This window comes from Catharus ustulatus, chromosome 9, assembly GCF_009819885.2.
Source record: "Catharus ustulatus isolate bCatUst1 chromosome 9, bCatUst1.pri.v2, whole genome shotgun sequence".
Taxonomy (NCBI): Eukaryota; Metazoa; Chordata; class Aves; order Passeriformes; family Turdidae; genus Catharus; species Catharus ustulatus.
Window position 1 is genome coordinate 31,379,644 of NC_046229.1, and position 21,189 is coordinate 31,400,832.

General features: G+C 56.4%; 2 protein-coding genes across 2 annotated transcripts in view; both read right to left on the bottom strand.

Annotated features, from left to right (window-relative positions):
* Positions 1-407: 407 nt before the first annotated feature.
* Positions 408-7,405, bottom strand: KIAA1614 (KIAA1614 ortholog). The gene is made up of 9 exons (XM_033067611.2): positions 6,808-7,405; positions 6,179-6,242; positions 4,952-5,095; positions 3,153-4,372; positions 2,950-3,079; positions 2,075-2,279; positions 1,586-1,698; positions 1,257-1,441; positions 408-1,012 (listed from the first exon to the last, which is right to left on the bottom strand). The coding sequence occupies exons 1-9, from the start codon at positions 7,403-7,405 to the stop codon at positions 819-821; spliced, it is 2,853 nt and encodes a 950-aa protein (XP_032923502.2). The 3' UTR covers positions 408-818.
* A 2,682-nt stretch (positions 7,406-10,087) lies between these two features.
* Positions 10,088-21,189, bottom strand: part of XPR1 (xenotropic and polytropic retrovirus receptor 1) — a 109,734-nt gene continuing 98,632 nt past the window's right edge. The window contains exons 12-15 of the mRNA XM_033067040.1: positions 18,402-18,568; positions 17,991-18,130; positions 17,050-17,271; positions 10,088-15,411 (exon numbers count right to left, since the gene is read on the bottom strand). Coding sequence (XP_032922931.1) covers positions 15,351-15,411; positions 17,050-17,271; positions 17,991-18,130; positions 18,402-18,568 — 590 coding nt within the window. The 3' untranslated portion in view covers positions 10,088-15,350. The remainder of the gene's footprint in view (positions 15,412-17,049; positions 17,272-17,990; positions 18,131-18,401; positions 18,569-21,189) is intronic.

Below are 21,189 nucleotides of genomic sequence, written 5' to 3' on the forward strand. Positions count from 1 at the left end.
TGTCCTGGTTTTTGAGGTATAAGCAGTATCTGCAGTTCCTGGGGTCACCTCATTATTGTGGGCAGCTGTGCCCAGATGTGGGGTTGCTGCAGACAGCTGTAGACCCAGATGTGGAACACCCCCATGCAGAGGGCAGCCATTGCTGCTGTGCGACCGTTGCTGGAGACACTCCAAGGATGTGTTTTGCCTTCCATGGCTGGAAGAAAGAGCCCCTCAAAATCCCCAAGGAGCCTGCAGGTCGCTGAGCACCCCTGTCTACCTGCCCAGGGCCCCTCCAGCACCACAGCACGGTCAGAAGGCGGCTGGTGGAGCAGCAGGACCATGGGAAAACAAGTAGCAAAGGCGGCAAGCACCACCCCAGCCCCTCCATGCCACAAGCCAAGGGCGCTGTTTTGTTATTGCAGAGATGTATTTTTGTGTTTCAGTTTGAAATAATTTAAAAGAACCTCACCAGCCCTCCAGCACAAGGTGACAGTGCTGGCAGGAAGTCCTCTGTCTCCTGGGGTCAGAGGGATGGGGTGTCCCTATGCTGGTCACCCCAGTGCCCAGCAGGACAAAGCCATCCAGCTCTCCTGGGGCCAGGCTGCCCCTGTCCCCCCACACCTGGGCAGCTCATGGAGACTCCGTGGGGTTCTTGGTCCCACATTCTCTCCCAGGGGGACGAAGAAAACCACCTGTCCCCACTGCAATAGAGCTGGGCAGGTCCTGACACTGTGAGGCAGCTTGGTCCATGCCATGCCATTCTGCATCCTGTTACATCCCTGTCCTGCCATCACTGGGAGATGCTCCTCCTCCTCCCACCAGGAGCCGTGCCAGGGCTACCGTGGCGCGGGGCGGTGCCGGAGCACGCGGAGGGACAGGGTGTCCGCCTGGAGCAGCAGCTCGCGGATGCGGGCCAGCCCCAGCCCCGAGACGGCCGCGCCGTTGACCTGCAGGATCTCATCCCCCACGCCCAGGAGCCCCGCGTAGAGCTTGGCTGTGCCGGCATCCGCCATCTCCTGCACGTAGACACCTGCGGAGGGAACGGGGTGGGTGAGAGCCCAGGGGCTGCACAGAAACAAATCTGTGATCTGTGATGGTGTGGGCTGTGTGTCCCAAGCCAAGTGCTGATGGACACAGGATTGTGTGTGGCTAAAGCATCTCCCCACCCACATCCCCTCTGGGGCTCAGCAGCAATGAGCAACCCCCTCCACCCACGCCCGAGCTCGCCCCTGGGGTGGGGCGAGAGCCACCACGGAGGGTGGAGCCCACAATACCTGTGTCAGGCCGGCCGTGTCCGGAGGTGATGGAGAACCCAAAGGCGCCGTGGGGCGGTCGCTGCAGCTCCAGCTGGCTGGTGCCATCAGGGAAGACCTCAACCACGCGCCCCACCGCGCGCAGCTGGCCGGGCGCACCGATGTCCTCCACGCTCAGCGAGCGCTGCGGCCCTGAGCCCCCCTTCCTGTGGGGAGAGGGAGGATGGGGGAGTGGGGACAAGGGAAACTGCTGGAGAACGGGTGATGCAGGCCCTGGTTGCACTGAGCCACCACAGCACCCAGAAGAGCCTTCCCGGGCACCGCGCTGCATGTGCCAGGCCCCGTCCTACCTGTCAGCCGTGGTCTGTGGCAGGAGGTAGGCGCTGGCACGGGGTGCCTTGCCCAGCTGGGGATGCAGGCTCTGGATAGAGGCAGCTTTTTGGGGCTGGCAGAAGGGTGACACCTGGGGAGAAACACCTGGCTGAGATGGGGACAAACATTGTGCAACACCACAGTGCTTCACCCACTGATGTGCTGAGGAGTGGAGGAAACTGGGACATCCCCTGTACCACCCCCCAGCTCACTGCTGAGGACAAACAAGCATACCTGCCCTTCCACTACCACCCCTCTCTCCCTCCTTCCCACTTCCACTTCCCAGTTGGCTCCAAGCTTTACAAAACCAGCATTTTTGGGGTGGTACATCCCCTCACACCCCTCCAGGACTGCCTGAGCCATAAATCCATACTCAGGAATACTTCATCCCAGTCCAGCATCCTTTCCCTTGTGCCACCCTCTTCTCCCCACGGGCACCCCCTGCATGGGGCGATGCCCAAGCTCACCAGCTGCAGGGACTGCAGGGATGGTGACTTCTTGATGCCAGGGCCGCCTGGTGGGGAGCCGCCAGGTGCCGGGAGCTGCTCCATGCTGTAGCAGCGGAAGCGGCCCAGGCGCTGCTTGGTGCTCTGGCTCAGGCTGCACAGGAGCTTCTTCAGCCCCGACGCCGAAGCGCTGCTGCCCTTGCGGCTCACCGGCCGCCCCAGCTCCCTGGGTGGAGAGGCGTGGTGGTCACACACAGCGTGTCTGGGGTGGCAGCAGGACCTGCAGCTGCCCCAGGGCTGGGGGTGCACCCTGCACCCACCTTGGCAGCCTTGAGAGCTGCAGCACAGTGAGATCGGGGTGTACGGTGAGATCAGGGACAGCCACCTCCCCGCAGCAGTGACCCAGCACACACAAGTTTGTCACTACCCAAAGTGGCCCAAAGGGCTTCCCTGTTTTCTCCATTATTTCAGGGTTTAACACCTCTCAGAAGTTCACTGCTCTGCCCCAGAGGATCACATCCTGCCAAACAGGTTCAGAGGACCCAGTACCACCTTGGACCTCTCCTGCTGGGCTGAGACATGCAGTGCCAGGCACAGGGCTGGCAGGATCACACTTGGAAAGCCCCAGGGCAGCTGATTTTCCTCAAAAGGGGAGAACCTGACACCAGTGAAACATCTCTGTCACATCTGCTCTAACCCCACTGGCAGAACCAGATGTAGGGAAATGCAGCTCCTCCAAAACCACAGCAACACACGGGCACACTGTAACCCCCATATTGTGGTTTCTGGGAGGTTTTTAGAGTCAGGGAGCTCAACCCAGCAGCATCCTGCAGTGCCCAGGAGGGTTGCTCAGGGCTGCATGGTTTGGGATGCGAGGGCCGCCCATGCTCACTCACCCATGTGCAGTGCTCCCAGCTGGGTGCTGCTGTGGCTGCGCTCCTGGCATTCCAGCACTTTCCCCGGCAGGATGAGCAGCCTTCAAGGGCACGGGGGTGACAGGGCCGGCAGCGGGGTGTGACAGCGAACCTGGAACCACGGAGACAGTGACATGCCTGTTTCATGGGGGACCCCCCCAGCACCCCATGCATGGGTCTCTTACCTCTGCCGGTCCCCGGGGTGTTCTGCCCATGGGTGTTGTTGCAATTGTTGGTGGACAAGGCACGGAGGGGGCTCCCCGGGAGCCACCTGGGGCTGCAGGGACCTCGCTGCTGGGCCAGCCCCGCCGTGCCCCCGGGCTGCGGTGGAGTGGCACTGCCAGCATCCGGCTGCGGGCCCTGGACTCCCTGGCTCGATGCCTGGTGGCTGCTGCTGGAGAACAGGGCTTTCCTGCAAGGCACCTGGGCACAGGCCTTCTTGGTAGGAGGGGGAGCAGGGACGTGTGTGCCTGGAATGGGGGTGCTGGTCCTCAGCTGCGAGGAAGGTTCGCAGGGCTGCTGCGGGGCGCGAGCTGTGTTTCCCACTCCCTTGCCATCCCCTAGATGTCGATGCGGTTCTCCATCTTCCCGGCTGCTAGTTCTTCCTGGTGGTGGGGGGCAAACAGGCCCCGGACCCGAGTCCCCGTCCTCGGGGCCACCGCTGGCCACACACGTCCCTTTCCTGGCCCTTGCCTCTGGCTGCGGGGCAGCACGGGGAGTTCTGTGCCCGCGAGCCCGGGGGTCCCGGTGCCCCCGCAGGTGGGGGCTGCGGGGTCCTGCCTCTTCACTGTCTGTCCGGCAGCCGTCGGAGGTGTCGGTGCTCTCCAGGGCCGAGTCCACCTCGTCAATGTAGGTGACATCCCCGATGTAGGTCTCCTTGATCTTCTCGGTGTGGATGCGCTGCCGGGACGGCAGGATCCACAGTGGGGACCCTCCGGGGCCCAGAGGCCTGATTTTAGGCTCTGTCTGGGCAGCGCTCAGCCCTCTGCCATCCCCTGGGACGCTTCTTTGTGCCGCAGGGCTACTTTTGGCCACATCGGGGGGAGCTTGCGTGTCCGTGCCCCGGCCGGCGGCAGCACCGAGGAAGGAGCCGCAGGCGCTGCACTTGCCCCCGGCCACGAGGTCGCCACTGCGGGCTTTGGGCTGGCCAGCGCCGTCCCCCGGTTGCCTGCTGCCGGCCGGCTCCGGCGAGAGGAGCGCCGAGCCCAGCGCCCGCCGGTGCCGCAGCTGCAGCCGCTCCAGGTAGCGCACCTCGGCGTCCCGGGCCGACTCGTCCTCGAAGCGGACGCGGGACGGGGACGGTCCCCGCGGCCGCCGCGGCCGCCCGCAGCTCGAGTCCCCGCTGGACGAGTCGCTCAGGCTCCCGCCGTCCCGCGGGGCGATGCTCGGCCTCCCGCTGGGCTCCCTGCCATGGGGACAGACAGACGGACGCAGGCGAGCTGCAGGGGCTGCTCGGCACCCCTGGAAACCCAGATGGGGCAAAGGAGGAAAGTCCGCCCAGTGCTCCCCGGCTGTGTACAGCCCTGCTTCCCCCCAGCCTGAAGCTGAAATCCGGAGAAGCTGCGGCACCTTCCTGCTGCCACGGCTCGACCTCCAACGCCCCTTCCCTGCCCCGAGGTGTGTGGTTAATCATTCCGGGAACACCACATCGCACATGACCTGGCACACATGGCGAGACGCTGCTGTGGTCCAGCCTCCAGCAGCGATTCTCTCCCGGGAAAACATTCCCCCTCAGCTGGGAACCGCTGTCCTCCCACCACTGATCCTTCCGTGTGATCACAAAGCACAATTAACCGAACGCCTCCCCAGCACTGTGCTGCGCAGGGGTCGGGCGCGCCCAAGGCTGCACGGTGCGCGCAGCGGGTCGGACCCCGGCTCCGCACGCGTGCCTGCACACGGAGCCGCTCCAAACACACCGCTGTGGCTGTGGCTGTGCTCCAAACCCGGCTGCAGGCCTGGGAGCACGGCGGGGCGAGGCACTGACCTGGGGTGCGGGCCGGGGAGCAGGAGGATGTCGTGGCTGGCCCGCAGGGGGTTCGTCCGAGCCTTCATGCGGGCGCGCTGCAGCAGCTGCTTGGCCTGCTCGTGCCGCGGGCTCAGCTCGAGCTCCTGCCCGGCCACAAAGGCCCTGCGGCCCCGCAGCGGGGAGGGGGATTAGGAAAAAATAACAGGGATTAGACGTGCTTTAACAGTGACGACGAGGCTGCTCTGCCCAGGGAAAACGGGGCTCGGCCGCCATTCATGGGCGGGCTGGCGGCCGCGCCGGGAGGTGGCCGGGCGGGCACCCTCATCCCCGGCGCCCGGTGAGACTCTGGGGGCAGGCTCAGCACCCACAGCTCGGGCATCCATCCCTGAGGTGGATGGGGAAACGGGGGCAGGTGCTACTTCCCATCCCCACCGGTGTAAATCCCGCGGCGGTGGGGAGGCTGGGAGGCTTGGGGTGACCCCCTGATCTGTCTTGCTGCCTTCCCTTCCTTGCAGGGGATCTTTCCCCACACCCCCAGCCCCCTCTGACTGCAGGGCGAGGGACCTGTCAGCTCTCCCTGCTGCAGCACTGCCTTCCCGGTTGGCCATGGCTCTAATCCTCCTGATTAAAATAATCAGCTCAGGCAGTCTCTTCGGCGAGCCCGGCCTTAACCTCTTCAGTGCAGCACAGTGGACACACGCTGGCACCCGCAGCAGCACCATGGGAGGCCCAGGCTTCCCCCAGGCTTTAGCTGAGGTGCTGCATCCCTGGCTCTGCATTGCACCCCATCACTGATCCAGCTGCCAGAGCAGAGCAGAGCAGAGTAGAACCAGTGACCACAATACTGGGGGAGGCTTTCTCTACTCAATGTTCCACCCTGTGCAGCCCCCAACCTCTCACCTGTTACCTCCTTATTTTTAGTCCATACCTCTAAGGTTTTTCATTAGTCCAACAAGATTACATACTCCTGCTGCCTCGATCCTCTTAAGCACCTGGAGCAATTTTCTGTCCCATCTTCTTCCCCACTTCCCTTCCTGTCCTGGCACGGATGTCCCGTGCTCAGACACCAGGAGGACACCCAGCTCCTGCCCCTTGTCACACTAAAGCATTCTTGGGGCCCAGGCACACTTCCTCACCAGCTGCCTCACAGCCTTTTCCTGGAGCTCCTAGGGTGTAGTTAAAATGCAAGACTGGGAAGTGGCAAAGAGGGAAATGTCCATTTCTGCCACACACAGACTGACCTACCTGCAGCCTTCAGCATCCTGCAGTGAAACCCCAGAGTCCCAGTCGCCGTCACTCGCAGGCATCTCTGAAATGCAGGACAGGGAAAAGCATTAGGTTGGTTGGATGGCAGCCCCATCCTTTCAATAGCACACCCTATGTATCCCATCCCAACACCCTTCACAGGGCTCTCCCACAAGTTTGGCTCTGGGAGATCCCAGAGGAGTGGAATGTGGGGCAACAGCACCTGGCTGTAGGTGCGGGACAGTGGGGATGGGGCCATGGGGCCATTGGGGCAGATGCTATCAAAGGATAAATTAATTATCTTTTCTGGGGGCAGCTTGCAAAGGGACAGTAATGCCCATAGACCTCGTGTGTCCCTGAAATTTAGTTTCCTGCTCTTGCTTTTAGCAGTGAAATTCCTCACCAGGACACCAGAGCAGACTGACTGGTATCACCCAGAGCATCTCGAGAGCATCTCCTACATCCCGGGGAAGGGGATGGGACAACGCTGGGGTGTGAGGCAGCAAGGAGCTGCACCCGCAGCATTGGAGGCTGGAGGCTGGCCCTGAGGACTCTCATCATCCCAAAGGTTTTCCCTCCCACTTCCCTCAGCTGTCCTGAAAGAGCCGCCACCTTCCCAAAATACCCACCGGGTGCGGCAAGGCCCAGCACCTCCTGCAGCAGCCGCCGGTTTCTCTCCACCCGCTCAGCCAGCGAGAGCCTCTCCCAGCTCTCCGCCGTGGGGGGGGACACGGAGGGACGCCCCCAGTCCCGCAGCGGGGTCCGGCCCTCTTCATCCAGGGAGGGTCTGTCGTGGAGGGAGGCAGAGCGCCAGGACCTGCTGCCCTTGTCCGGAGGGAGCTCGGGGCCTGCCGGGACCCTCCAGAGCCCCGGGGTGGCGGCGCAGGGTGCCGGGGGGCTGCCAGGGGCGGGCTCCGCTCCATCCAGCAGCCCGTCCGTCAGGTAGGTCCGGAGCTGCGCCCGCGGCTCCCCCGGCCCCTCTGCCCCCGGCTTCCCCCGCCGGGGCCGCGGCTTCTTGGGCGAGGGGCGCTCGGGGGCGGCTGCGGGGGTCCCGGGCCGCCCGCCCCGCTTCTCCTTCAGCGCCTTCACCTTGCCCTCCAGGACTGCGTGGGGGCCGCGGGCGGGCTCGGGGCGCTCCGGCGGGACCGCGCTCCGGCCGCCGCTCTGGCCGTGCTGCTTGGGGGGCCGTGGCAGGCGCCGCGCCTCAGGGGGAGGGCTCCCCTCCATGAGTCCTGCAGGGAAAAAACCCAGGGCGTGACCCCTGCACTGCCCTCGGCAGCACCCACCCCGGTGCCTCCACCAAGGGCATCACCCCACCTGCCCTGGGGGGTAAATGCACGCAGTGCCACCGGCGTGTGCCTGGAGGGGAAGGGGACACGGAGGTGACACAGCACGAGGCCACCCAGAGCACCGGCACTCTGCAGGCATCGCTGGGAGCAGGAGGAATGGGGCAGCAATGCTTTGGTTCCCCAAAGCGGGTGGCCAGGGGCTGGGCAGGAGAGCGGGTGCTCACCCACACTGTTCCAGGCGCCCAGAGGCACCCAGCAAGAAAACTCGGAGGGAACTGACACTGTCCGAGCTAAACCAGGGCCCCAGAGCTCCGCAGAACAGAAATCCCTCCGGGCGACAGCTCGCCACCAGGCAGACGCCAGCCCCTGCTCCGCCGCGGCCCCGGGGCCACACGTGGCACTCGCCCTGCGCCCGCCTCGCCGTCCCGGTGGTACCCAGGTGCCGCTGCCCTCCTGCACCCCGCCGGGAGCATCCTGTCCCCGCTGGGACCCCTGGAGGAGCGTCCCCCGTGGCCCGGGCTGTAGGAGCATCCCCTGACACCCCCGGGCCCCATCCCCTCCCAGCTCCCCGCAGCCCCTCACTGCCCCAGGCTGAGCGGGACGTGGCCGCGGGTGGGATGCGAGGGCTGTCCTTACCCCCGGAGCACCATCGGGAGAGGGCTGGGAAGAAGGAGAAGAAAGCGGAAGAAGGGAAGGAAGCAGGGGAGGGAAAAAGAGAAATTAAAAAAAAAACAAACGGCCAAACCAGCAAATCCCGGCCCCTCCAGCCGAGCCCGAGCTCAGCCGCTTGGCTGGGCTGTGGGGCCGTGGCTGGCCCTGCCTCCCGCCCCGGCCTCCTCCTCCTCCTCCTCCTCCTCCTCCTCCTCTCCGCACCCCATGCCGGGGCACCCGGCCAAAGCCGGCCCCGGACCGCCCGGTCCCCGCACGGCCACGCCACGCTGGGCCGGGGGGTGACCCCGCACTGCCACCCTGGGAACTCCAGAGCAGGGGAACCCGGCAGCCCGGGACGGAGGGATCCCTTGGCCCTCCCTCAGGAATGTCCTTTGTCTGGGTGCGGGTGGGAAGGCGGCGGAGCGAGGCCTCCCCGGGAGCCGAGGGGGCTGCCCCGCACCCGCGGGATGGGGACGGCGCTCCGGGCCCGGGGGGATTTCTCCAGCAGCAAAACCCGCTGGCTCTCGGCCCCTTCCTGTGAGCATCACGCCTTTGCAGCTGTGCTAAATTCTCCTGCTTTCCGGATGCCAAATCCTGCTTGGACCCACGGCGAGCCGGGGCTGTGGCGTTTCCAGGCAGGAGGGCGGTGGGAGCCGAGCTTCGTGCATCCATGCACATCCCTACCCCTAAACCCAGCATGCGACCCGTGCCTGCTCACCACACAGCCCATCCTGCCCCCTCCCCCCAGGCCCCAACACGCAGGACGAGGGTCCCGGGTGGGCAGCGCTTACCTGGGGGTGCCAGGGCTGCCGTCCCCAGGGGCACCGGGGAGTCCCGGCCCCGCTCCGGCTGCCGCTTTAAGCTGTGGCTTTTGATATTCGTGATTGGTTTCATAATCCCGATCAAAAGGAAATCACCAGGATTATGAAATTGTTTTAATCCTCCTGGCTCTGGCCGCACCGGCCCCTGCCAGCACGAGCAGCAAGAAATCACTTTTATCTTCTTAAAACGTCCCTGGCCCTGGGTGGCCCTGGGGCCCTTGTCACAGCCAAACCTGAGCCCAAGGGCTTCCCACCCCACAGGTGTGACTCCCTGAGGAACAGACTGAGCATCGTCCCTTGGCTGCTTCCAGGCAGGAAGGGCCAGCTGAGAGTGTTGTGTGAGAAGCCCAGGCAGAGGAACCATCCTCACCCTGTCCCCCAGCACTGGGGTCCAACCTCCCCTGTGACGCCAGGACCCATCCTTACCTGCAGGCCATTCCACAAAGGGATCCTGGCTCCTTTGCCTGGGCTCTGGAGGTGACACACACCTGAGAGATGTCCCCATCGAGCTGGGGTGAGGTGCCAAAGCAAGGGCAGCAGGAGGGCTCCTGCCACCAGCCAGGGAATGCCAGCAGGGAGCTGGGATTAAACCTCTGGGAAGCGGCTGCTGTGAGCAGCAACAGGCTTAGTGTGATTTCAAGGCACTGGGATCTCTTCTGAAGGGAGATTGATTGCAAGAGGCAATGAAGCGATTTGAAGAGCAAAATAAAAGCACAGACCCCAAACAACCCCAGGCTGGGCCGCTCAGCCTCAGGTCACCTGCTGTGCTGATGCTGGCAGGACACTGCCTTGGTCTGGAGATTGGCTGGAGAGAGGCAACCAAAAGGGCCACGAGCCTTTGGCCAGCACAGCACAGTCTGGGCAGGAGGTTCCCCCAGCACCAGCCCCTGGCATGTTGGGTGTGAGCCCTGGGCCGCTTCCTGTGAGCCCCTCCTGCCCACCTCCAGCTCCTCCTCAGACATCTCCCTCCTCCAAGCACCTCCACCTCCTCCCAGGACATGGATGTTCTTCACCTCCAGCCACCAGCGACATCCCACAGCTCAAAAGAGAGCAAGAGCAGCAGGAGCCAATGCTCCCTGGGTGAATGCAGCTCAGGGGTGGGACTTGGGAAGACACACACACAGACCAGGGACAAAAGAGCCATCAGATCATTGGAAAACAAAGAGCTTGTAATAATGAAAAAAGGACAGATTTCGTAACCAATCACTTTTTCCTTTGAAAAAACACAATCACAGTAACTTTGCTTTATACAACCACCTAGAAACTATGAAACAGTATCACATTGTGCAGTATTTTTTTTTAAACCTACTTATCAAGAAGGGAATTCCACACTTCAAAAATTATATCCATTTGGGAAGGAAGGAGAAGACAGCTAATAGCGCAGTCACAGATACATCATGAGCCCAAGCAAGCGGCAATTCTTTGTCCTCACCTTTTCCACTGAGCCAAAACAGAAGAGTGGAGAAGGGGATAGCAAAAGAGAAAGGAGGGGGGAAGAAAGAAAGCACCCACAGAGGACTAATCACACTCCATAATTACTTTTGACATCTACAGGGCTTCATAAAGATCATTTAGACCAACACAGCAGGGAGGGGGGAGGAAGGTGGCAGCGGGACCCAGGGGGAACTTTGGCATTTCCACCCTGGGCCCCTTCCAAGCGCCAGTCCTTCGCCACGAGGACCGAGGGGGTGGAGAGGTCATCGCAAGTTCTACCAGGATGCCCAATTTCTCCTCTGGAGTGAAGAGTTTGCAATTTGGTTTACAGAGCTTGAGGGACTGTCAGGCTGCAGGGCACCTTGCCCACCTCTTGCCCACTTTGCTGTGGCTGTGCCAGGGCCGGGGCAGCCTTTGGCTCCCACCAGGAGCAGGGCTGGGGTGTCAGCATCAGGGTGCTCCTCAGTTGTGTCCCTTTCCCGGGGTGTTGCAGCAGGGATCGAAGCCCCCAGGGATGGTGACACACCAGTTTAGCCCACGGTGGAAGCAGGGGACACTCGCCCAAGGTGCAGAGTTTGGGACTGGGGTCATGTAAAGGAGGCGAGGTTTGATGAGGTGACAGCCACTGAGCCGAGCTGTGACTGCTGCAGAGGTACCACAGGGATTTCCCACTCTTCCCCCAGGAGCCCCAGCCCCTCTTTCCCAAGGAGACAAAACAATCCGATTGCCTTCTGGAACAAAAATGTAAATTTAAAAAAATAATGTTTAAGGCAGAAGATCACCTTCCCCCTGCTGGTGCAAAGCAGAAGGGATTGGAGAGAAGGGAGGACATGGAGCTGGGATGCAGCATGTGAACAAAGTGGCTTTTGTGTCCCCAACTTGCCAAGCAGTGTCCCAGCCCCGGGACACTTCCCAGCACATGGCCTGACACTGGGGTCACAGCCCCCAGAGCCCAGAGAGCAGAGCATGGCAGCATCCCTGCAGGACAAGGCCAAACCCACTCAGCCATTCAAAACACAGCAAAGGCTTCACACTGTCTCCACTGCTCGTTGGAAGGGAAATTCCCAGGGACTGTTATCTCCTGAACCAGGAATGTGCTTTCCCTCCTTGTCTGCCACACTGGCCTTGCAGCTGAGCACCAGCACAGAGGCAGAACAAGCAGCACAAGCGTTTTTAGGGAAGTAGGAACAGCAGGATCCAACTCTGCTGAGATTTCCACCAGAGATCTCTCCCATTCCAAGATGTTCATGCTGAAGGCTGCTGCCAGTTGACCCCTTTTATTGGAATCAAACAGCAAAGACACTTGAGAGAAGGAGGAGGGTCAGGAGCAGGGTTGGGAAAGACCTTGGATGAACACCAGCTGACTTTGGGAATGCACCTGATGAGAGATAGGAGCTTATTGGATACATACAGGCTGCAGCCAGGAGTGCTGCAAATGCATCTTTTAAAATGTGGTGGGACGGCATTGGTTCTCTTTGGAGAAGCTCCACTCCTGCTTGCTGAGTCCAAAGATCCCAATCTTGCCCTGCTGTCCTTTCAGGAACATGTCCTATCATGGCACGTGGCATTCCAAGCACAGGGACCTGGTGTTTCTGGTGACACCATCCCAAAGCATCCCACACAGGGAAGCCCAGCCAGCAAATAAGCTCTGGATGCTGCAACATCTCACCCCCTGCAAGCCCAAAATCCCCAGAGGAGCGGCAGGATGGAAAGCAGGAGGGAATCAGCATGGAGAAGCAAATTCAAAGGGAATCTCCAAAAGTCACAAATACCACTCTCCTTAGACTGCACCATCCTAATGGGTTTCACCAGACCAAAGCAGCTCCACACCATCCTCAGAGCTGTTCAACTCAACCTCCACTGCATCACAAGGCACAGCCCAACACCCGAAAGTCAGAGCTTGAAGACCTTCCACTTCCCATGCAGCTGCATCCCAACAACTAAAAAACTGGATAAATCCCTCACCCTCAGTTCCTTTTAACGCTGCTCTGTCCCTCTGGACTGCCACCATGCTGCTCTCCCTACAGGAGTGTTTTCAAGCACCCACGAGCAAAGCCCAGCTCAGGAAATGGAGCCACCCTGGGAATGTCCCCACTCCCCTCGCTCCTGCTGCTCCCAAGGAACGACAGGGCTATTTTCTCTCACCATCTGTTCTGTTTCATTAGGTCTCCCTTTATTGGCCAGATGTTCTCGTAGATGTGGAGCCATCCTGGCTTTAGTGCTCGCTCTCAGGACGAATCTGCATGCCTGATTTCTCAGAAATCTCTGGGAGGGAGGGAACAGGCAGACCCAGGGCTGGGAGCTAGGAGCTTTTAAAAGCCACACTTCTGGGAATTCAGGCTGCTTTCCCTTGAGACAGCATCTTCACTGCCAAAACGGACAATGTTTTATTTTAGGAGATAATGTTTGCTCATCATAGCAATCATAGGACACCTCCTTTTTTTCTTTTTTTTCCCCTTAACTTCTCCTGCCAGCAAAGACAGAAAAAGGGAAGAGAAAGAGCAGAGCAGATGGACACACTGAATTCTTGCTTCCCATAAGGATCTGGGTAAACTACAGAGTAAGAATTTAATCACTTGCAACCCAACCTTTCCCACCAGGTTGGGAAGCAGAGGGTTGGACGGTGCAGCAGTGGGATGGACAGATGGACACAGGCCACACAGCCATGCCCTGCCCAGCCCAGGTGAGGAAGGCAGAGTGCCCCAGGGGACTGCATCATTTCCAAATCACAGAACCATGGAATGGGTTGGCTTGGAAGCAACCTTAAAAACTTTATAGTACCAACCCCCTGCCAAGGCAGGGACATCCTCCATTAAACCAAATTGCTCACTATGTCTCTCTGTATTTTTTAATTTCCCTCTGAAAGGAAGATAATTACCAGTAAAGCTCAGATTCTTTGTATAAAAAACCCCACTTGCTTAAGTAACACTCAGTTGTGTTACTTGATTTGAATGAATCCAAATAATTTTGGATTGCCTCCCTCCCACTGCAGCTGCCCTCCCCTAACCTCCCCAGGCAGGGATGGCTCCATTCCCCACTGCTGGAAATACGTTTGGACATGGCACCAATGCAATTTAGGAACCTGAAATATTTTAAGGGGCTTTATATCCCAGTCTCCACTTCCATGTAAATGAGAATGCTCCATAGGTAAAGACAGGAATTCAGGGGAGATGGACAGCACAGCCCTAGCTCATCTGGCTCTGCTCCCACCAGAGCAGCACACACAGAGGAAGATGAGAGGAGCAGCACCACAACGGGGTTTTAATCTATTTCCAATTAAATGAAGAGAACCAAGTTTCCTTCTTCAGTTCCTCTGAGCAAGAGGCACAGCAGGCAAACCGAGGAAATGCAACAAAGCAGCCATGGGAGACACTGTGCTGATTAAAGGAAACAACCACCAAACAGCAGCTGAGGAGAGATTCCTGCAATTCCATTGCCCAAGCTGTCACCAGCCAGGTGAGGCTCCTCCTTCAGGAGTTTCACCCTTCCCTTGCAGACCCACAGAGAACAAGGTGTGCCAAGGGAAGGCTGACAGGACTCTGAGGCCTCCATGGCTCCCCCCAGGAGGAGGGGAGACCAACCAACGAGGCCATCGAATTCACACCTCTCTTCCAACATAATTTACTCAGCTGTCCATTACCCAAGTATGCTCAAGTATCCCACTTCCAAACTGGGAGAATGAGATGACTCAAGGGGCAAATCACCAAGACAGTGCCCAACAGAGGCTTTTTGCTAAACCAGAAATCACAGAAGAGCTGTTTTCCATCCCACCTTCCCCATCAGATGGGCACACCACAGCTCATATCACTACTCCTAAGCCCCAGCCTGATGAATCCCTGTCCCATGAGAACTGTCACCTCCTGGCCTTGTCCCACCTTGCTGGGCTGCTGGAGAACTCCTGAAAAGCTCCCTGCTCGGACTGAGATGCCCTCATGACACACCTAAGGCTTGGAAAAGTACTTTTTGATCTGGAGAAAGAAGTTCCAAAGCCTTTGTTCGACCAGTGTTTTGTGCTGTTGGTGGGAACCAACTCTCCTTTCCTTAGGATCATCTGCACTACTTTCACACATGGAGAAGTTGGCTTTGAACCGGCACGAGAGACATGCCCAGAAGCAGTAGCAGCAACTAAAAAAATATCAGAAAGAGAAACTTTGGTTTAAAATAAAATCGAAAAGGAGTAAGAGAGAAGGTACACACAGGTGCAAGTTGTCTCACGAGAGGGGTATTTGCAGGGGCATCACCCCACAACCCTGGAGTTGGAGATCTACATTCCCCACTTTGTTTTACCATTACAACCTTCATTGCACAGGACTCAAAATCACTCTCATATGGTTGTTAAGTTTCATAAATAATGTGAAAACTATATGCAACAGATACATCATATTTCCAAAAAATTATAAGAAAAGTTACATCAAATTAAAAAGTAGCTTCATGAATGAAGATACTGCTCTAAGTGCACTTTCCCTGCAAGTGCAGCCAGTGCCTCAGCGCTGGATATGAAGGACAAAAACAAACAATTGAAAAAAAAACAACCAAAAAAAAAAATCAGATTAAAAAAGTCCGGTTTCAACCAGTCAAAACCGGGCCAAGCAGAAACCGAGTGTGCTCTCGGCACTGTCCCATGAGGGAGTCCCTATGATGCTTCGTTATCCAGATAAGGTTTGTATGTCCTTGTTGAGACTGTAAACAATCCTTCTTTCCTGAACTGTCCTCTTTATTGGCAAAACAAAGTAAAATATTTTATTTTTTTTGTTTGTTTGTTTGTTTAAAATAGAACATTAAAATTAACCCAGAAGAAAAGAAACAAAACACAGTGAGCGTGTTGGAGTCCATAGGATCTGGTCTGGAAGAGCTCGGAAAACATGTTCAGTGTTTTCTCCTGTTTTCAGCTGGATCTGTACCAGAGCTCGGGTTACTTGGGGAAGAGGGAAACAGAACGAGAAAACAAAGGATGTGGAATAAGAGAACGTGGCCATCTCATGTATTCACTTCGTTCGCTAGGTCCTCTATCAATACCTTTGTGTCAGAAGCCTTGGACCTGCAAAAAAAACAGAACACAAAACACTCACTGGGGAGAAGGAATTCCTGGAATGACACGCAGACAAACCCACAGTGCATTTGGGGGAATAAAAAAAGGGAAAAAAATGCATTTCTTATGCAGAGGGAAAATAAACAACCTACTGGAACTGTTTCACACCCTCCCACTCTCCCTGGGAATAGCAGAACCTTGTAAAGATGCCCCAGCTGTCCCTCAGCATCCTCCTCCTGTGGCACTGCCCACTCCACACCATGCTGGGCACACTCTGCCCGTGGCCATGTCCCCTGCCAGGCTGTGACATGGCTGAGGACACAGCAGTGCTGGGTGTGGGGCACCCACCCAGCCCTCCCCACAGAACTCCACCAAACCCTTGCAGGATCCAGAGGAATGTTCCTGCCCCATCTCCCGCTGGGCTGCAGGAAGGAACAGGAAGTTCTTTAGGGACACGCCTGGCACATCTCCACTGACTGCATGTAAATGGGCATGGTTGGAGGGAATTCCACCAGGCTTTGGCCCGTGTTCCCTTTGCATAACATTTTTCAGTCTCTAGCAGCCACCCCAAGGCTGTTGGTATTGGTCCCCTTGCAAGAGCCAAGCACAGCCCTGAGGCCAGAGCACACCCTCCTCCTCCTCCTCCTCCTCCTCCTCCTCCTCCTCCTCCCACCCCTCCCATGCAGTGCTGCAGGGATTGCACAACACTCCTGAACCCTCTGTGCCTCAGCATCCCTGAGGAGCCTGGGCTTGTTCCCTGGCCAAAGGGCAGGGCTTCACAGCTGTGCTGTCAGGGCAGGAGGGACACAGGACACTGGAGCAACACAGGCACTGTAGGGAAAACACACAGTGGGCAGGTTCAGGGGCTGGGGTGCAGGGTGGGGATAAATTTGGGGTGCAAGAACGATGGGTGGGAAGAAAAAAATCTATGGGTTTGGATTTAAGAGAGGAAGGAGTCTGAGATCTTATGTATGAACCTTAATCAAAGAACAATTGGGATCATACAGAATAACAGAATGGTTTGGGTTGGAAGGGACCTTAAAGATCATCTGGTTCCAACCCTTCTGCCATAGGCAGGGATGCCTCTCATTAGACTACATTACTGAGAGCCAAATCCAGCCTGGCCTTGAAAGCTTCCAGGGATGGGGCAGCCACAGCTTCCCTGGGCAACTGTGCCAGGGCCTCACCACCCTCACAGAGAAGAACTTCTTCTTAATATCGAATCTAACCCTGCCCTCTGTTAGTTTAAAACCATTGCCCCTCCTGTCACTATGAGGTATAAAGAGTCCCCCTCCTGCTTTTTCTCAAGTACCCAAAATGTCTGGTTGAGGGGAGCCCTCCTCCAGTTTGCATTTATAACCTCTGGCAGATTATTTCTGTGGGAGGGGAGCCTTGCAAAAAGGGAACTCCCTTTCCTGATGGTTTCAGAACCCCAATACGCCTAAATTAGTGGGGTTAATGGATTAATTCCCTGGCAGAGAGAGGCACACTCGTTTACTAACTGGACCTGCCCTCCCTTGGAAGACTGGGCTGAAATCTCAGCGTGATGCATTGCCAGCCCAGCACTGCCACTCCAGGACGGCCAGCAGGCAGTGACAGCAGCTCCAGGGCAGGAATTTGCGGCAGTACTGACAAAACACAACGTACTGTGAGGCGAGGCGAGGCCTGCGCAGGGACACGCTCAGGCTGCGCTTCCACTGCTTGTTCTTGCGGCGGTTCCGGACGCCGTCCTCCTGGTCCATCATCTGATCCAGGAGCGTCAGGTCGTCGGCGTTGAGCGGCGCCACCGAGATGTCCCTGACGGCGCGGAACTCGCCGCAGTTGTTCAGGTGCTCGTTCTCCAGACGGAAGAAGTTCCACACAAACCGCCTGCGTGGAGAGGAAAAGGGGGAATTACTGAGCTCCCCTCTTACAGGCATTTCCTGTGTTTGGCAAAGCTCTGGGATGTGCGCCTGGAAAAACATCCAGTGACTAACAGCAGCACCTGCTGTTACAACATCTTTCCTCTGGAGAGCATTCCCTATCCTAACGCTGCCAGCCCTAATATGGACAGCATGGAGGTACCAAGCATTACAAGCCAAAGGCCACCTCCAGGATCTAAGTGAGCCAGGGTCAGCTTCAAGTTGTTCCCAGGAAGCTCTGGGGGTGGGTTTCCAGCTACAGTAAAGGTGTTTAAAGGTCCTGCAACCCTGCAGGATCCAAATCGATGATGCAGAATACAAATTAGCATTTGGAAAAACAGCAGAGGTTTGAAAATTGGAAACTTGAGGATGGAGCGAAGTTTCAATTGGAAATTTCAAGGAGAAATTTGGTAAACACCAACCCCTCAAGATTATGTCACAGTTCAGGAAGAACTGCAAACTCAGTGTGAAGGACTCAGCTCCACACTGTGGCAGAGCCCCCTACCCCTTTCTTCATTCACCATCCTGTTTGGATTAAATATTCCTGTTAATCCTGGTCTCCTTGAAATAAAAACCACCATATTCCACATCCAAGGATCCAGGAGCCTCCCCCACATGCTGATGTTACAGAACAAAATTCTGAAAATCAATTCAAGAGAAATGAGCTGCTCAGCCCAGCAGTCTTACCGGAACACCTCAAGAGGGGCAAACACAGTAGAAATGATGTCTGCAGCGTAGGGAAAGATTTGCATGGAAGTGAGGGAGATCTGGATGGTCCACGCAAAACGCAGGATGACGTCTTCTACAATGGCACAGTAGTAGTATGCCTGAGGAGCAACAAGAACAGAACAGCTCAACAAACACCTTCTGCACTGAAAAGACCTCATCAGGTCTTCGGGAAGCTACAGAATCTGCTGCTCAAACTCAAGCAAAATGAACAGAAATGATCTCTTGGAAACAAATCAGCTCTACTGCTGGAAAATCCCAGCCTGCAGCACTGAAATGCTCTGGTGGCCAACTGCAACATGCTCTAAACTCAGCAAGTTTGGTCAGAATGTTACAAGCCTGTCCTAAGGGAAGAGCAGGCAGCATACGCACTTTCTGTGGGTAGACAATTCCTTCTCGGAGAAAGGTATTTTCACCAGCATTTTTGTCAAAGAGACCCCAGTCCATCTTCAGGTCCCAAATGAGGGTATAGCAAGAGCTGATGAAACAGAAGATAATCCACAGGTAGAAGAACACTTGGGTGTCGCTGTGGTTTTTAGCTGGAAAAGAGAAGGACAACATACTTCTGTAGAACTGAGAGCACATCCCTTAAAACAGCTACAAACTGCCTCATTTGAGCACTGGAAATCACCTGTTCTCTCCAAGTTCTGGGAAAATACATCAGATACTAATCTGAGCCAAGCCAAAAGCCTTAGCAGGACCTGCTTTATATTGTTATTCGAATTCCACTTTTATCTCGTTCAACTTTCAGCACTTGGGATTGACATTTACATTAACATTTGGAACAGGCTCCCAGGGAAGTGGCCACAGTCCCAAGCCGGCCAGAGTTAGGAAGTGTTTGCGGAACACCCTGAGGCACGCGGTGGGATTCTTGGGGATGGTCCTGTGCAGGGCCAGGACTTGAGGATCCTTGTGAGTTCCAACTCAGCATATTCCATGGTTTTTATTTCCTTGGGCTTCTGGCAGGGCTGCCGTTCTGGCTCTGAACAGCAGGTGGAAGCTGAGGGCCACATTTCACAAACGACATGGGCTTGTGCAGAGGATGCAGCACTGAGAGCTCAGCCAGGAGGGTTTGGTAAGAAAATATTTGCATTTGTATTAACATCAACAACTGCGAATTAGTGCACTAAAAGCCTGAAGAGCATGGGCAGAACGGGAATTACCACCAGGCATTTCAGAGCTTGTGGTGGCAAGGGAAAAGGCAGGAGTACATTAAAATGTACAAATCCTAAAGAAGGCTCTATATGGAGTTTTAAATACCCATACAGAGCTCCTCCTCTGAAACAGGAGACTGTGCGCCCACCATCTGCTCACCTGGGGATTCATTTTTCCACCTAAATGTTTCCCACTGCCCCCGAAAGGTTACGTTGCTCTCAATTCAGCTACAATCCCCTACATCGGCTGGCTGGCTAAAAACAAACAGAGCGGGTATTTCTGTTTGCTTTTGAAAAGCTGGCTCAAAAATCCATGCAAATAAAACACGCGATGATGCCTGGGAAGGCTGAGACATTTCTCACTTGGCTGCTAGCAGCAATCTCTCCTTTCTGTGCAGCCTTAGCAATTGCTCATTCACCGATTCCCTTGAACAAAGCAAATTTCTAGTACAAAAAATGTGTTTTCAGCCCAAGCCCAACACCATGCTACATGACAGCACCTTTTCCTATACATGTGGCTTTAAAAAAACAGACTCCCTGTAGCTGATCAGCCAGGGAGCAACAGAGCAATCTGCCCTCTCCTTTCCTCTGTATTCCTAGCAATTACGATCTAAATGTAACGCGGCAATCCGATAAAATTAATGGAGGTGAAAATGAGAGTACATTCCTCCCATTACGCCTTTCAGGCTTCCTGGACATGATGTGCAGGATATAGGTCAAACCCACACGCTCCTTCCCCTCTCAAAACACCCCCCTAAGGCAAACCTCTGAACACCACTTATGCAGCAAAGCCTGTTTTGCAGTGCAGGAAAAGGGCCCGGGATCGCTGCAGCTCCCAGGTCTGAGCGGCTTCCTCGCTTTGGGGCAAGGCTGGAAGCCTTTGAGCACACCCCACATCCTCAGCGTGGCCAAGACACGGGTCCAGCATCGCATCCCTGGTCCCTGCAGAGCCGTGACGTCACCCCGGAGCAGCGGATGCCCAGGTACCTCAAACGCTGTTGCTGCTGCCTGGAAACAGCCTCTTCCAGGCTATTTTTAACGTGCAGCTGCCCACAGAAAGGGACACAGGTGAGGATTTTGGAGCTTAGCAATAAGGGCTGCACTGCCAGGTTTCATTCCCCCTACCTCAGCTCCTCCAAAGCCTCCACAACATTATTTCAGGAAGAAAAGGCAGATGCTGACATTCGGTGACTCATGAGACACTAAGCCTCTTCTTTCTAGCATTATTTTTAGCTCATTAGAGCTCCATGTTTAGTTCCCACTATCAGACCCTAAAGGATAATTCAGAGGCAGTTCATGGGTTGTATGCACTTTCAAAGCATCTAAAATGCTCCAAAACACCCTGTGAGGCTGCAGTGCTTCCTCTCACCTTAGGCTTGAAAGTTACATCATGCTGCTTTGGGTTGGGTTCTTTGTTTTGTTTTTTTACCCCTTAAGGACAGAATCCAAATAAACTGAGTATTATTCCACACCTCCGTGGTGCAGCCATGGAGAAGGCAGTGCAGCCAGCACCATCCATCGCATCCCTGGCCTGAGCCATGTCCTGCAGGAACCGGCAGAAGGGCAGGGAAGCATAGCTTTGGATTTCTTGGTCATGGAGGGGCCAGTCTGCCCCTGATTTTCATCTCCAAGCACACAAGGGGCGAACAAAACTCTACCCTAAATTGGCAATTACAGAAGAAGGGGATTTCAAAGGTTCTTGCTGCTTCAACTTAAATCCCAGAATGGCTGAGGTTGGAATGGACAGTGGGTCACTTGGTCCAACCTCTCTGCTCAAGCAGGATCATCCCAGAGCACGTGGCACAGGTTCTTGTGAGCAATTACAGAAAGGAGAACTGGGAAGGAAAAGGCCCAAGTCAGAAATTTAATCTCACCGATCTCAAAAGGATGTGCTTGCTTTCAGTTAAGTTATCCTGGGCTCAGTTCCCCTCTACCTGACTCTGTCTTTGCAGCAGTGGCACCTGGGGTCACACTGCTGGCTTTCTCACCAACCAGCTCCTGAAAAA